The following is a 12,866-nucleotide window of genomic DNA, read 5'->3' as shown; positions in this document are numbered from 1 at the left end:
GTTCCTTTCCTGTCATCTTCTTTTGGTGATATACCAATTAGAAGGTTTTTAGCATTTTTAACACTTCTGTATTTTACCCATACATTGTCACATAGGGAGAACCGACATTTAACATATCCTGTAAAGACACATGAGGAAGTTTTATGAGTTTGTCATATAAGCCTTTAAGCTCAGGTTTTTATGTCCTTCTGTACGTCAGGGATGTCTCTCTTTTTCTTAAAATGTGCTATTCAAAGCATGTAGACAACTTTCATTCTTTACAAAGGGAACTGAATAAGCAAACTTGTTTACACACAAATGCATCTGTGATGCAAATCTTTGCTCCTTTGTGTAAAAGGATAAGTAACATTGCTGTTCTGAAAACATTTTCTTGCTCTGAGGAGATCTGCAGTTATTTCACAGTCAGTAAGTGTAGGGAATTTTAAGAAAACTGTGAGTTAATGTTGTATGTGTGTCTTCTTATCTCCAAATGATGTAACCTCATTTTATCGTATAGAGAGCATTCACTTTTTCCACTAGCATTAAGTGCTATTCTTGATGGTGCTTCTCAAGCCATCTTTTATAAACTCAGTGTAACATTCACTATAGATCCTTAGTTGTGAGAGCTTAGCCCTGCCTCCATTTGAGTTAATAGTTTATAATGCAGTTTATGTGCAGTGTTGTCTCTCTGGTTATCTTGGCATTCCCTTTGTCATTGTTGTTTCCATAGATACAAAATCAGAATATGTTGGCTATGACATCCAGAGGCTCATGCATGATGTGCGAGGAAGATCGAAAGTCGAGAGCCCACCTTGAAGACCATATTGCTAAACTGAGTAGGGAAAATGCTGAGCTTTTAGAAGAAGTGAGCCCAGAAAACAGTCCCTAACACCTAGCCAATACCCAGAGCAATGCTGACATTTTCTTGAGTTCTTACATACTCTGATTTTATATCCCTGCTACTCAGGCCCTGAGTACTATTGTGATTTGGGTGTCATGAAGGAATTGAATAAAAGCCAAGAGAATATCTCGGAGTTGTGCTGTCAGAAAGACGGTGTGGTTTGATACCAGTTTAGCACATGGAGCAAGGCAGCAGTTCCTGTGTTCTTTATTTGATTTCCTTCTGGTTATTGTCTGACCCCTTGATTTCCAAGCAGGATTAAAACACCCCTTATTTTCAGTGCAGTGTACGGAGGAACTGCTGCATGTTTTCAGAATAACAGGAGCTTAAAACCCTTGCAGAATAAATAAGGTGCAAATGCAAACTACAGAACTAGTTGCCAGTTCTCCTGTAGTTTGTCTGAAAAAACACCATGAGGAACAGCAACTAAATTAGTAAACACCCACAAATAAGATATGGAAGTAATGACTGAGAAGACACTGGTGAATTCCAGAAAAGCAGACTCTTCCACAAGAGCCTGCTGGTCATTGGAATGAATGCTGTAGAGTGTGCAGTGTTCTCCAGGGCTGTGGCTACCTGTGCAAGCTGACCTATTAGCAGAGGAACTGCGGAAGCTGTTCTCTAGCATCTTTTTTCCAGCTTTTTGGGACGAAGCCCAATAAGGGGGCAGAGGAGCATTTGCTTCAGCAGGGGCGTTAATTGGTATCCCTAGGTCTTGGCCCGCTTGTGTGAAGCCTGAAGTGATTTAAATGTTTACAAGAATCCTGTGCCTCAGTGTTCTGCTGAATGTGGCAAAAGGATGGATATGTGCTATCTGCAGTTGCTATGTGTACTGTCCTGTGCTGAGTGTATCATGTATTTTTGTTTGTTTGTTTTTTGAAAGTGTGAGAATGAAAGAAAGAATGTGAAGAAGCCGATAGAATTGAAACGACCACTTGAAGCATGTCTTGACCAGGAAAGGGAAAGAAATACTGAACTGCAGAAGGAATGTGACAGGTATGGTTCACTAGTACTTGAAAGAGAGCTCATGTAGGTTAGAAGTCAGGCTTTAAGGAACTTGCATGTAAAAGCAGGTGTGTTTAACTCTGAGCAAATTCAGATCTCACATCAGTTCTTGCAAGACAGTTCTGGTACATGAGCCTATGATTTTCTGTAGCTGCCATAAGAAGAGCAAATGTAGGCTGCCTTGCACTTCTGGGAGGGAAGTCTTTTTTTCCTCTGTTGAGGTGAAATTTGGACCCTCCAGGTGATCTATTGCATTGAAATGCTGGTTTTTCTTATTAACTTTTGGCCTGTTGAGCATGTTAAAAATGAAGCAAGCCATAGCTATGCTTTTCTTGTACAAGCGTGACAAATAGATACCTAGTTCCTTTGCTTATTTTCTTGACTGATTTGTTGTGCAGGTTCAAGAGCCTTTTGAAGAAAGCTGTGAAAAAACTAAAGATGCATGAAGCCAAAGAAAGAGACTCCCAGTTCAATTTCCAGGGAGAAATGAAGAACAGGTATTCTGAAATGGTGAATGAAGTTGAAAAATCAAGAACAAAGGCAAGTTCTTGTTGTTTCTTTTTGGGTTTTTTGGTGTTTTTTTTTTTGTTGTTGTTGTTTTTGTTGTTGTTTGTTTGTTTGTTTGTTGTTGTTGTTGTTTTGTTTGGGTCATGTTAATTTCTAGAGACTTGTAATATTCTTTTCAGTAGGTATGGAAAAGTTATATTTCTGGGAGAGAAAATTGGCTTCACAGTTGACCTTGGAAACTACTGAAACATCTCATATTTTGTACATATTCTTGCAACCAGACACTGGATTTGACCTAGAGAGAAAATACCTTCCTTTACCACTGCTGTGGAAGCTGCTTTTTGAAGCACTGTTTACAAAGCTTTCAAGAGCAATGGCAGGAGGAGTACTTGTTTCCTGTGCCCAGTTAACTCTGTACTGGAACATTCCCCCTGAAGCATGATAGGCATTCTTTCTGCTGTCTGGGTAGAGTGGTTTGATTTCCATCGAGCAGTAGAGCAGTGCACAAAAGAATGGCCCTAGTGCCTTTCAGCACACTCCCGTAAGTGAAATTCTGCTAGTTTGCTACTTGTTGATCTTTTACTTGCTGCAGAACTGAGGAAGGTTGTAAGTCAAGGAACCCTATTGGCAAGAACTTAAAAGTTGTTCTTCCCTTAAAAGATGATCTTGTCTTTCCTTTGACTCGGGTACTGAGTCAGCAGATGACAGTTACAGACTTGATGGTCTTCCCCTTCATAAATTTTCAGAGAATAATTTTACACCCCTCTAAGTTCATTTTATTACTGTCTGTAGGTTACTGAACTTTCTCATCAGCTGGATTTAGAGTGTAAAAAATGCGTCCAACTACAAGGACAAAACCATTATTTGCAAGAACTGCTGGCTCTAAACATGAAAAAACATGAAAAACTAGAGAAGACCAGATGCCAGCTGAAAGAAGAGGTGGCAAACCTGAGACAACATCTGGAGGCTGTCCACAATGTGCACATGATGACTTACAACCAAATCGAACGATACAAGAAAGAAGTGGAAGAGCGAGCTGCACAAGAAATAAATCAAAAACTTCAAGAAGTCAATTTGTTTTTGCAGGTAAGTGAATTTGTTGTGTATGTCTGTAGTTTTTATTATGTAACTTCTTTTTGCCATTTCTTGTTCGTACTTTGGTTTTTTGTGTTAGTGCCATACTTCTATATTTCCTGAAGGGAAGTGGAAGAATGGAAAATTGTTTGGCGAAAGTGCTTTTGTGTGTGTAATTTGCCTGCAGGTCCCCAAGCTAATAGCCGTCCCTTGACAGACTTCTGTTTTGCAGTTCTTAGAAGAAGCTATGGCCATCTGGTCATCTTGTTATTGCTGTTCATCACATGAATGCTATAACTTAGAGATGGTTTGGCCATACGTACAGGTTATGTTTTATCATTGTACAGGATAAAATGCTCAGGGAAGAAGTCACTGAAGTTACCGTGGGGCAGAAAGAGTGGGGATGGGATTCTCATAATTTCTTTGTAGAATCCTTTTTGTGTGCCCTGTCCTTCAGCCATAGCATTCTTTTAGTAGCTGCTCCCATAAGTAATATTGCTAAGAGCAGATCTGTCTGGATGAAAACAGTTATTTAACGTGTTGGTTCCAGGGTTTTGCCTTGATTGCTGATAGTAGTGAAAAGGTCCAGTTGACTCAGTTGAGTAAAACTGGGCCCTTTAAATTGGTTATGGGCAACCGTATAGGGAGATGCAGTTCACTTTTTCTTTGCAATGGTTGAAATTGTATTATCTGCTTCAGGTCCAGGCAGCCTCACAAGACAAGATAGAACAAATCAGAGAAAATCATCATGCCTCGCTGAGAGACCAGCTGAAGTGCAGAATAAAAGAGGTTGAATGTGAGTTGGACAAAATAAAAAATACCAAAGACAGTATTTTTCAAAACGAATCTATGCTTGCGGAATTGGAAAAATACAAAGAGCTGCATCGTGAAGAAATGAAAATGAGAATAAGGCTAGCAAATAAGCTGGAAAGGTAAGTGCGTGCTTTTTTGGAGTGGTAACAAGACGTGAAGTAGCAGTAGCTTGCATGAAAAACCTTGTACTGTTTCCTCCTAAAATCCTTTTTCTGTGTCTTGTCAGCACTATGGATGTAAGCGTAACCCTCTAAAACATTTCCCCTTTATTTTTGGAACCACCATCATTTCACTTCAGTGTTCTAGCAGTCACACCACTAGTTATGGCATCACTGGCCCATGTTTGAAGTTGATAGCATTTTAACACATGGCCTTTGGGCCCCTCTCATTTTGGACTTCTAATGCCTTCTCTTTTCAAAAGCTGAATAGTAGTCAAAGACCTGGAAGAAGTGACTCTGCAAAAATATTATCAAAGATAATTCTTTGTGTGTTTTTAAATATTTCAGAACAACCAAGAGACTTGCAGAAGCCAATTGTAAGCTCTTTGAGGAACGCCAAAGAAACAAATCTTTAATTGCGAGCAGCACTGTCAGTGGAGGTCCTACTGCAAGTCCAGGAAAATATTCAGCTGAACTGGGAAATCTCAGAAACAATTCCACACTGAACAGAAGCTTCAGCCAAGGGGAATGCTTCCTAGATGCTGCTGGGACTGCATTATTGGCAAGAAAAAAAGTTGAAGTGTACATGGATAAGGTAAGCATTGTGAAATACTCTTCAGTGATGAAGACTTTAGGTCATTAAGATTGTACAGAATTCCTAGAGTGCTCAGACACCAAAAATACTGACATCTAAATGATGAACTATCTAACTGTATATACACATAACTATGTACTTATGTAAGGTTTTTGTATTGTTTTTTTTTTCTTTTTTTTCAACTAGAGAAAATTTAATAAGCAGCTGCTGTGGCATTGGAAGTTCCCAGCTAAGCTATTTATTAAACTTTACTGTATAGAATGTGCATAAGTGTATGACATACTTGAAATGGATAACTTTGACATCTTTGCTCAGCTCATCAGACATCTCTGGTCAAGCCACGTTGTTTTTTTCCTTACTGATCTTCATTTTTAGTTTCTTTTAGTACATTAATACTAACAAAGACATCCTTTAAAACTAGGATGATGTGAGTATGATTGCTTTGCTTCTTCCTATACAGTCTGCTGTGGGATGCATGCTGTGCCTAGTAAACATTTCTTTTTGTGCTTCCTGCTATGTATTATTACCTGAGAAAACAACAACCTACTCTTCAAGTCTTGACAGCTTTATAATATTTTGCAGCAATTTATACATGATTGCAACTTCTGCAATAGCTTTGAAGTACTTTGCCAGTTGTGCTGCTTAGTACTTGGCCTGTTCACCAGGCTACTTAAAAAGACATGAGTTTACCTGACTCTGAGCCTTGTCTTTGCTTCAGTTATACCTCAGATTTTTCCAGTAATCTGTTTCCTTCTATTGGGAAAAAAAAAAAACCAACAAAAAAAAACACCTCTGTATTGCCATTAAATTCAAACTAAGTGCTGCCTTCTTGGATGGAGGAGATTACAAGTTCTCCTGACAGTAAAGTTCATAATAACTGGAAACTAAGGAACTTAAATTGGAGTTTGCCTCGTGTAGTCATCTTGCACTTTTGTTTTTATGTAAAGCTCTCAGTGCACATTTGGTGTTTTTCAAAGTAAGGGAGGTTATCTGAAGTAGAGTGTGAGCATCTCCTGGGATGAGGAAGCTCGTGTAGATTTTGGCTTTGATTTTGCAAAAGCTTTGATAAAGCTTCAGGGATAAGAAGCTGAAAATACTTTACGCCGCTGTTATTCAAAATGCTGGTATCAATTACTTTGTCCATGCAACTGTTTGAAAAAACAAATTGCACTGATTACAAACAAGAGAAAGAAATGCAGCTCTGAAAAGTGGGTGCAGGAAATAATAGTGACTTCTGCTAGCTGCAACCAGCGTGAGTGCATGGATTCATGAAACCAGTTTTCCTACTGGTAGCATAAGAAAGGGAACACCTACTTCCCATTCCGTCTCTCAGTTTCTGTTTCCTTTCTGATTTTATTTCCTGTCTGCACTCCTGATTTTTAGCAGTCTTATAAATTTCCACTCTTTTGACTTCTGCCTGTTCCTCTTGTTCTTTTACTTGGCACCACCGAGAAATTTCTTGCTCTGTCTTCTTTATGCTGCATCCCACAGTCAGATAATTACACCTGTAGGTGAGACCACAAGCCTTCTGTTCTCCAGGCTTAACAGTCCTGATGCTCTCAGCCTCTCCACGTAAGCCACATGCTCCAAGCACTTAACTGTATTTGCTAATGACATGAGTCTGGAAGCTATATGCTGTCTGTTTTGACAATTACTTCTATGCGTTAAAGACCTGATGGAAAATAACACAGGAGTCGCAAATATCTTCAAATGTAAATGATCGCATACGGTGTTTGGACTGTGGCCCTTTAAAAGGTCTAATTTCTCCTTATGAAAACTTTGCATTCAGAATAAATGACAGTAAATAAACATCTCCTGGGAGAGCGGGGGGCAAATGCTCCTTTCTAGCGATCCAAGCTGGTTTCTGTTACTTAATAAAATGTGCAGTGTTATTTATAATGCATGTGTTATTTATAATTCTAGGTACAGAAGGAATTGGAGGAAGAAATCAATAAGGAACTTCAGCAAGGTAATATGCTACTCTGATATCAGTGTTTTTAAGGAAGGTGATGACTGTTTGTAACTTCTATGTAATTATTTTCAAAAGTTGTCAAGATTTGTGCTGTTTGAAGCACAGTGTGGGGCTGTTTTTAACTCTAACTTAGAGAGTTTTAATGGAAAACTTCCTGCTAACCAATATACTCTTCAGAATGTTCTGCAGCTACTTTTGAGAAGAAGCATGGAGAGCAAACCATCTCCCCCGCACAGATACACTTGGCTTAAGTTCAAGTCACCTTTCATCCTCAGGCACAAACATCAAATGTAAAAAAAAAAAAAAAAAGCCCAGAAATAAGATTTTTATGGACTTCTGTCACTACTTCTCTTTCTGCATACATTCATTGCATTCAGCACTTCAAATATACCATATACATTTTCTGGTGTTCTTAATTTTTGCTCGCTCTTTTTCATTGCTTTTTTTTGTACCTGACATGTTGTCATACTTGTCTTTGGATAAAGAAGAATCAGTGGAAAAGATAGCCTTTCTTTAGGTAAAAATCATTCAGCAATATATAGGCAAACACAGCATGAACTGATTGCTTTTAATATGCAGTGTAAAGCCTGTTCTATAATAAAAGGCCAGGTCTTCAGAGAAGAATTCATACTGTTTCACAATTAGCATTCTGCCAGAGTCACTGCTGCTGTTCCTAGAGTTATTTTGAAGCAGGGAGCCCTTGAGAATCCAGCTGTTGCTTCACAGCTCTTCCAATTTCCCTGAATAGACAGAAACCCATTGCCATGTGCTCATTTGCATATTCAAACATAATTACATGTGTAGTAGGAGCCGTAGTATTTGCTTGGTCTGGGGATCTTGTCTGGAAAAGGCTGATGGATGGAAGTACTGAAAATCCTTTTCTGCTTCCATCGAAGATGTGTTTCCATGAACGAAAGAGGGTTTAGCCAGGGAAAGTTAAGACATCCCTGGCAGTTAAAGTTAAGGCTAAAACTTTCATATATATATATGGGCATGTAATAACAGGATGCGGAGAAATGGCTGTAAACTTGAAAGTAGGTAGATTTAGACTAGATATTAGGAAGAAACTCTTTACTTCCTAATGTAAGGGTGGTGAGACTCTGGAACAGGTTGCTTAGAGATGTTGTGCATAGCCCCCATCTTGCAGGCATTCAGAGCCAGTCCGGATGGGGCTCTGAGGAACCTGGTCTAGAGGGAGCTGTCCCTGCCTATAGAAGGGAGATTGGAACTGGGTGATCTTAAAAGGTCCCTTCCAGCCCAAACCATTCTGTGTTTCTAAAACCTGGAATTTCTTTAACTAGCTTTAAAAATTGTATTGGCTGATCATTGAATGTGAAAAAATGTTTCTTCCTTTATGCCTTCCTTTTTGATTTGTGTTTTCCTTGGAAGTTTTTAAATATCTCTGTAGAGCGTAGCCTGATCAGTTATCAGTAATGTTTTTACAGTGACTGATTTGACTCAATCTACTGTAAAAGTAACATCGTCAATCTTGTTTCTTTTCTTTCCAGCCACCGCTGAGCTTGAAACTGCTAGAGCTTCTCTAAGGAAATCTACTTATGGATCTTCAAAAAATCTCAATGTTGACCAGGATCCCCTTTGCAGAGCGGTACAGGAGTACCGGGATGTTTTAAACCAAAATTACCTGATCTAAATATATTTTTATTTAAAATGTAAAGGGAAAAGTACTGGAGATCATTTGTTTACATAGGAGGTCTGTGACTTCCCATCCTGCAGCTTAGTGTGGAAACATCTTTACTGCGGTTTGAATATAAATTTTAAATATATTAAATAGGTTGACACTCTGCACTTACCTGTTGGTCACCGAGGGGTAGTCAGTTTATTTTGCACTCAGGATAAGAACCATATCTATTTTTAATTACTGTCAGACTGAGTAAGGTTGGTTCTTGAACTTGACGGAACTGTCAAAATGTTTTTGACACATTATTTTGCTCCATGTTTTTTGTTAAAGGTTTTACCAGAAGCATTCCTTTGGTTCTATTTAACCCTTCCACTGTTTGTGGTAGAGTCTCCAGTGTTATTTTAACGCATAGGAGATTTTGATTGGATTCCTGCCAGCTGTTTCCGTCCTGATGCTGTGAATATTTCTGCTGGTTAAGTGGAAGTTTTAGCAGTGATTAAGCTGGAGAAGAATGCACTTTACATTGCTGTCACTTTCACGCACCTAGGGTTTAAAAATACTGTGCGTGTGTAGCAGTGCCAAGAAAGCTTTAATGTGACCTTTTTGATATTTCTGACTTGATATCCTTGTTGGATTTTGCATTAGAATTTGACTCATCTTAAGACATTCACAGTTGGTAGATGAACACATGATGAACCTGAAGCGGTTCATAGTGGGAAGAAGGAAAATTAATATTTCAACCTTCTGTCCAATTGGTACTGCACCTTTTTATATGAATGTATTTTATGACACTAATATGCTATATTTAATTCCAGATATTTATGTTCCAACTTGGTATTTAATAAACTTTCATATCTGGTACATCTTTGTTTTATTCTGTTGGCCTTCTTGACTTGCTTTCCACCTCATTCCTTGCCTCTATGACTTGCTACAGTCCTCCTCTGCTCACTTCCATCTCTCCTTCTGGTGCCTTCAGTCTGCCCTGAGATCAGACAAGTGGCCAGCATGCATTTGTGTTCTTTTCCTCCTGGGTACTTGAAGCAGTGGGGCAAACAGCTACTATATGTCATAAGGTTTGTCATCATAGAAATTAAGGGGTATATGCTTGAAACAAGTGTGGAGGGTTGTGATTTTAATGGGTGTGCTGAACCACTTTCAGGTCTTCGGTGGTGATTCATTAACAGGAAGCCGAGGGTAAAGTCTCTGTTGTAAACCTGGCCATGCTTGGGAGGGGGATCTTTGGAGCCTTTTCTGCAGGTTGGCCATTCCTTTATGAGATAACTTCTGGTGGCCCTTTGTGCTCTCTCCAGCTGGTACAAGCCAGGAGCCAGGTGGAAGAATATCTCCAGCAGAATCCAGACAGCAAAGCACTCATAGAGTACCTTGCGCTTCTCCATGTTGGTTAAAGCCAGTTCTCCCTCCTCATTTGTCAGAGGGAGTGCACTCTCCCAGGTCTGTCACTTCTGCCCAGTGCACCTGTAGGCTCCCTTCTGGTTATTTTTACATCCCTCGCCAAGTTCAGTTCCATCTGTGCCTCAGCCTTCCTGATCCCATGCATGTCCAGACAGCATACCTGGCCCCTTCCCAGCTACCTGTCCCTGCTTCCACTGCATACAACAAGCATGCGGGGCAGGGCCAACCAAGGAGTCCTATTAAAACTAGTGCCACCAAAAACAGCTGATGAGCCTTGGTAATTGAGACTCCTTGCTGGGAGGCACTGAGGCCCCGAATTTGCCACCAAAAATAACCTCTCCAGAGCAGTTTGCTGTTATCTGGGGGCACATGTCACAGATGTTAAGAAGACTCTACTGCCTCTGATAAAATAGAAGGCTACTACCCACTCAAGGTCTCATTCAAGTAGGGTCCCAGGAGGCTGCAAAAAAGGAAATTACAGAACATTAAAAGGGACTTTGAATCCCTTGGGAAGATGTTAAAGGGATCAGGAACACAAGTAGTCTTCTCTGTACTGCTGACTGGGGGCTGAGAAATGAAGAGGGAGAATGGGCCAGGTAAATTACTGGCTCAGGTAATGGTGTCAGATCAAGGTTTTGGTTACTGTGATCTTGGGCAGGCCTTTGAGAGACCAGGTATGTGGACATCAGACAGAATGTGACAGAGCAGGTGGGGCAAAAGCATGCTGGGGAGCAAGCTGGTTGGATTGATTACCAGCACTTTAAACTAGATTCAGTGCAGGGAGTGGATAGTTCCTTGTGATAGAGAAGGGACAGGGAATGCTGTCATTTAAGGAAACTGCAGGGGAAATCCTCAATTTGTGAGGAGTCTTGTATTTCGATATCATATTTAGTAAAATAAGTTTTTCCTCCTTAGATTGCCGCTGTTTTTATCCCATTCCCCTTTTTCCCCCTCCTTTCTGGGCCCCTGGGGGGGCCCACGGGGTGGCTTCCCCTGTCACGGGCATAGGTAAATCTAAGTAACCCATGACAGATTTTTTAAAGACTAGTCAAATGCAGCAGTGGGTGTGGAGAAAGAACAAAGAAATCTGTAACGGACTGTGATCAATTATTATAATTTCCATTGCCATCGGACTAGCAGCTGCGCCGAGCCCAGGACCGGACCGAGTTAGAGTTGGGCTGCCGGAGCAGTGAGGCGGAGCGTGTGTGGCCCCTTGGGGTTCGGTGCCTGCGGATATGATATCGAAATACAAGATAACACAATATAATATAATTGAGGCTAACAAATCGAACAAACAGAGAGAGAGAGAGTCCCCGAAAACAGAGAGGCCTACTGTGAACTCTATGCGACACGGCTGGAACGCTTCCCACTCTCCGAGAAGTCCGAGAGAAGGAGGAGGGCACTCCAGCCTGGGAACGAGATTATACAGCGTCCTGGTCCTGTGACTTATCATATCCCAGAGAACAACAGGGGTAACGTAGTCTTCTTCTGTGGACTGCACATTCAATAGAAGTATCCATACTTTACATGATGTTATGATGTGGAATACTGATAGCAAAATTACAAAATTACAAAACCATGACACACGGTGAACACCAACCCCGTGTGGCTGCAGTACTTGATGGAAACGACATTATTTGGGTGACCCTTGAGGGAAGCAATTTCCTGACCCGTCACCAAGTTCCACATCATACAGCTCCGGTCTGTAGGAAGAACGTGCCTGAGAGAGTTGGGCTAAGGAGTTCATCCGTGGCGTGGAGGCACCGACTCCTTCCCAAGCGCTGCCTCCCACGACCCACAGCTCCACTCCAGGGCAATGGAGCCAGCCTGCTCCAGCACCTGCATCAGAAGGCAGGGACAGGGGAGCAGCCCAGAAGGAGCCATCCCTGACATGCACCCCAATTCCCCACGCCAGCCTGGGGAGATCTATGAGAATAGCGCATAAAAAGCCAGCAGCCCCCACACCTGTTCTGTCCAACATATACCTTTTTAGGCAGTGAAAAGCAGTTCATCGGTGGCATCCAGGCAGAGCACAGGCTTGGTGTGTCCTTCTGCCACAGAGACGCACTGCAGTGGGGCTGTCCGGGCATTCTTGGTGCCACCCACTGGATTAATGATGCCCCCTGCATGGGAAAGAAAGAAGGTGGGGTAGGTATGTGGAAAGGCACAGCACTGTAAGGTCCTACAGGCATGGGAAAGCACGAGCTGCCTCACCCCCAAGCATCTTCCACTTCCTGGTAGGGCAATGGGCCCCTCCATCTGAACTCAGGCATATCTGAGCAATCATCTTCATGGAAAACCTTGGCATCTCCCCACTAGCAGCCCCTGCCTAACGGCTCTGCCCAGGTGACACAGACTGTGAGACATGATGCTCACGGCCTCTGCTCTGAGCCAGGAAACTCAGCTCATTGGACCTCAGCTCAGTTGAGGACAAACTGCACTTTCTCCATTCTGAAGCTCTGCCAGGAACGCTTCATTAGACCAATTTCATGGCAGTTCCTTCAAGCTGCCAGCCAGCCCGTGGTTGGCAATGTTTGGAAACGGAGCTGTACTCCTTTTAAAACCAAAAGGATGACAGGGGGCAGCACTGGCATTTGCACCCAGCACCCTGTCCCCGATGCTGGCTCAGAGGATCCATCCTCACCAAACCTTCTTCCAAGGGATGCCCTGCAGGCACCTCATCCCTCCGGCCACAGCATCTGCCAATCACTTCCACATCAGAGTGTTCAGAACACTGAGGTCCAGCAGCCCCACTGCTGCAGTCCTGAGCTATGTGGACACCAGCAGCTCTTTCCTGCTGGCATTCCAAG

At 41.8% G+C, this 12,866-nt stretch overlaps 1 protein-coding gene across 2 annotated transcripts in view; it reads left to right on the top strand.

Moving 5' to 3' along the window:
• Positions 1-9,504, top strand: part of LOC146752724 (ankyrin repeat domain-containing protein 26-like) — a 53,451-nt gene extending 43,947 nt beyond the window's left edge. For both annotated transcript variants that reach the window (XM_085531378.1, XM_085531379.1), the window contains 7 exons: positions 1,764-1,876; positions 2,284-2,425; positions 3,185-3,478; positions 4,166-4,398; positions 4,786-5,032; positions 6,956-7,001; positions 8,513-9,504. In XM_085531378.1, the coding sequence (XP_085387504.1) occupies positions 1,764-1,876; positions 2,284-2,425; positions 3,185-3,478; positions 4,166-4,398; positions 4,786-5,032; positions 6,956-7,001; positions 8,513-8,655 (1,218 nt within the window). In that variant the 3' untranslated portion in view covers positions 8,656-9,504. The remainder of the gene's footprint in view (positions 1-1,763; positions 1,877-2,283; positions 2,426-3,184; positions 3,479-4,165; positions 4,399-4,785; positions 5,033-6,955; positions 7,002-8,512) is intronic.
• Positions 9,505-12,866: the final 3,362 nt, after the last annotated feature.

The sequence above is a fragment of the Coturnix japonica genome, unplaced genomic scaffold (genome assembly GCF_054131305.1).
Source record: "Coturnix japonica strain WE unplaced genomic scaffold, WE-NBRP24 Scf042, whole genome shotgun sequence".
Lineage (NCBI taxonomy): Eukaryota > Metazoa > Chordata > Aves > Galliformes > Phasianidae > Coturnix > Coturnix japonica.
The sequence above is the reverse complement of the archived record's forward strand: the minus strand, read 5'-3'. Positions and strand labels throughout refer to the sequence as shown.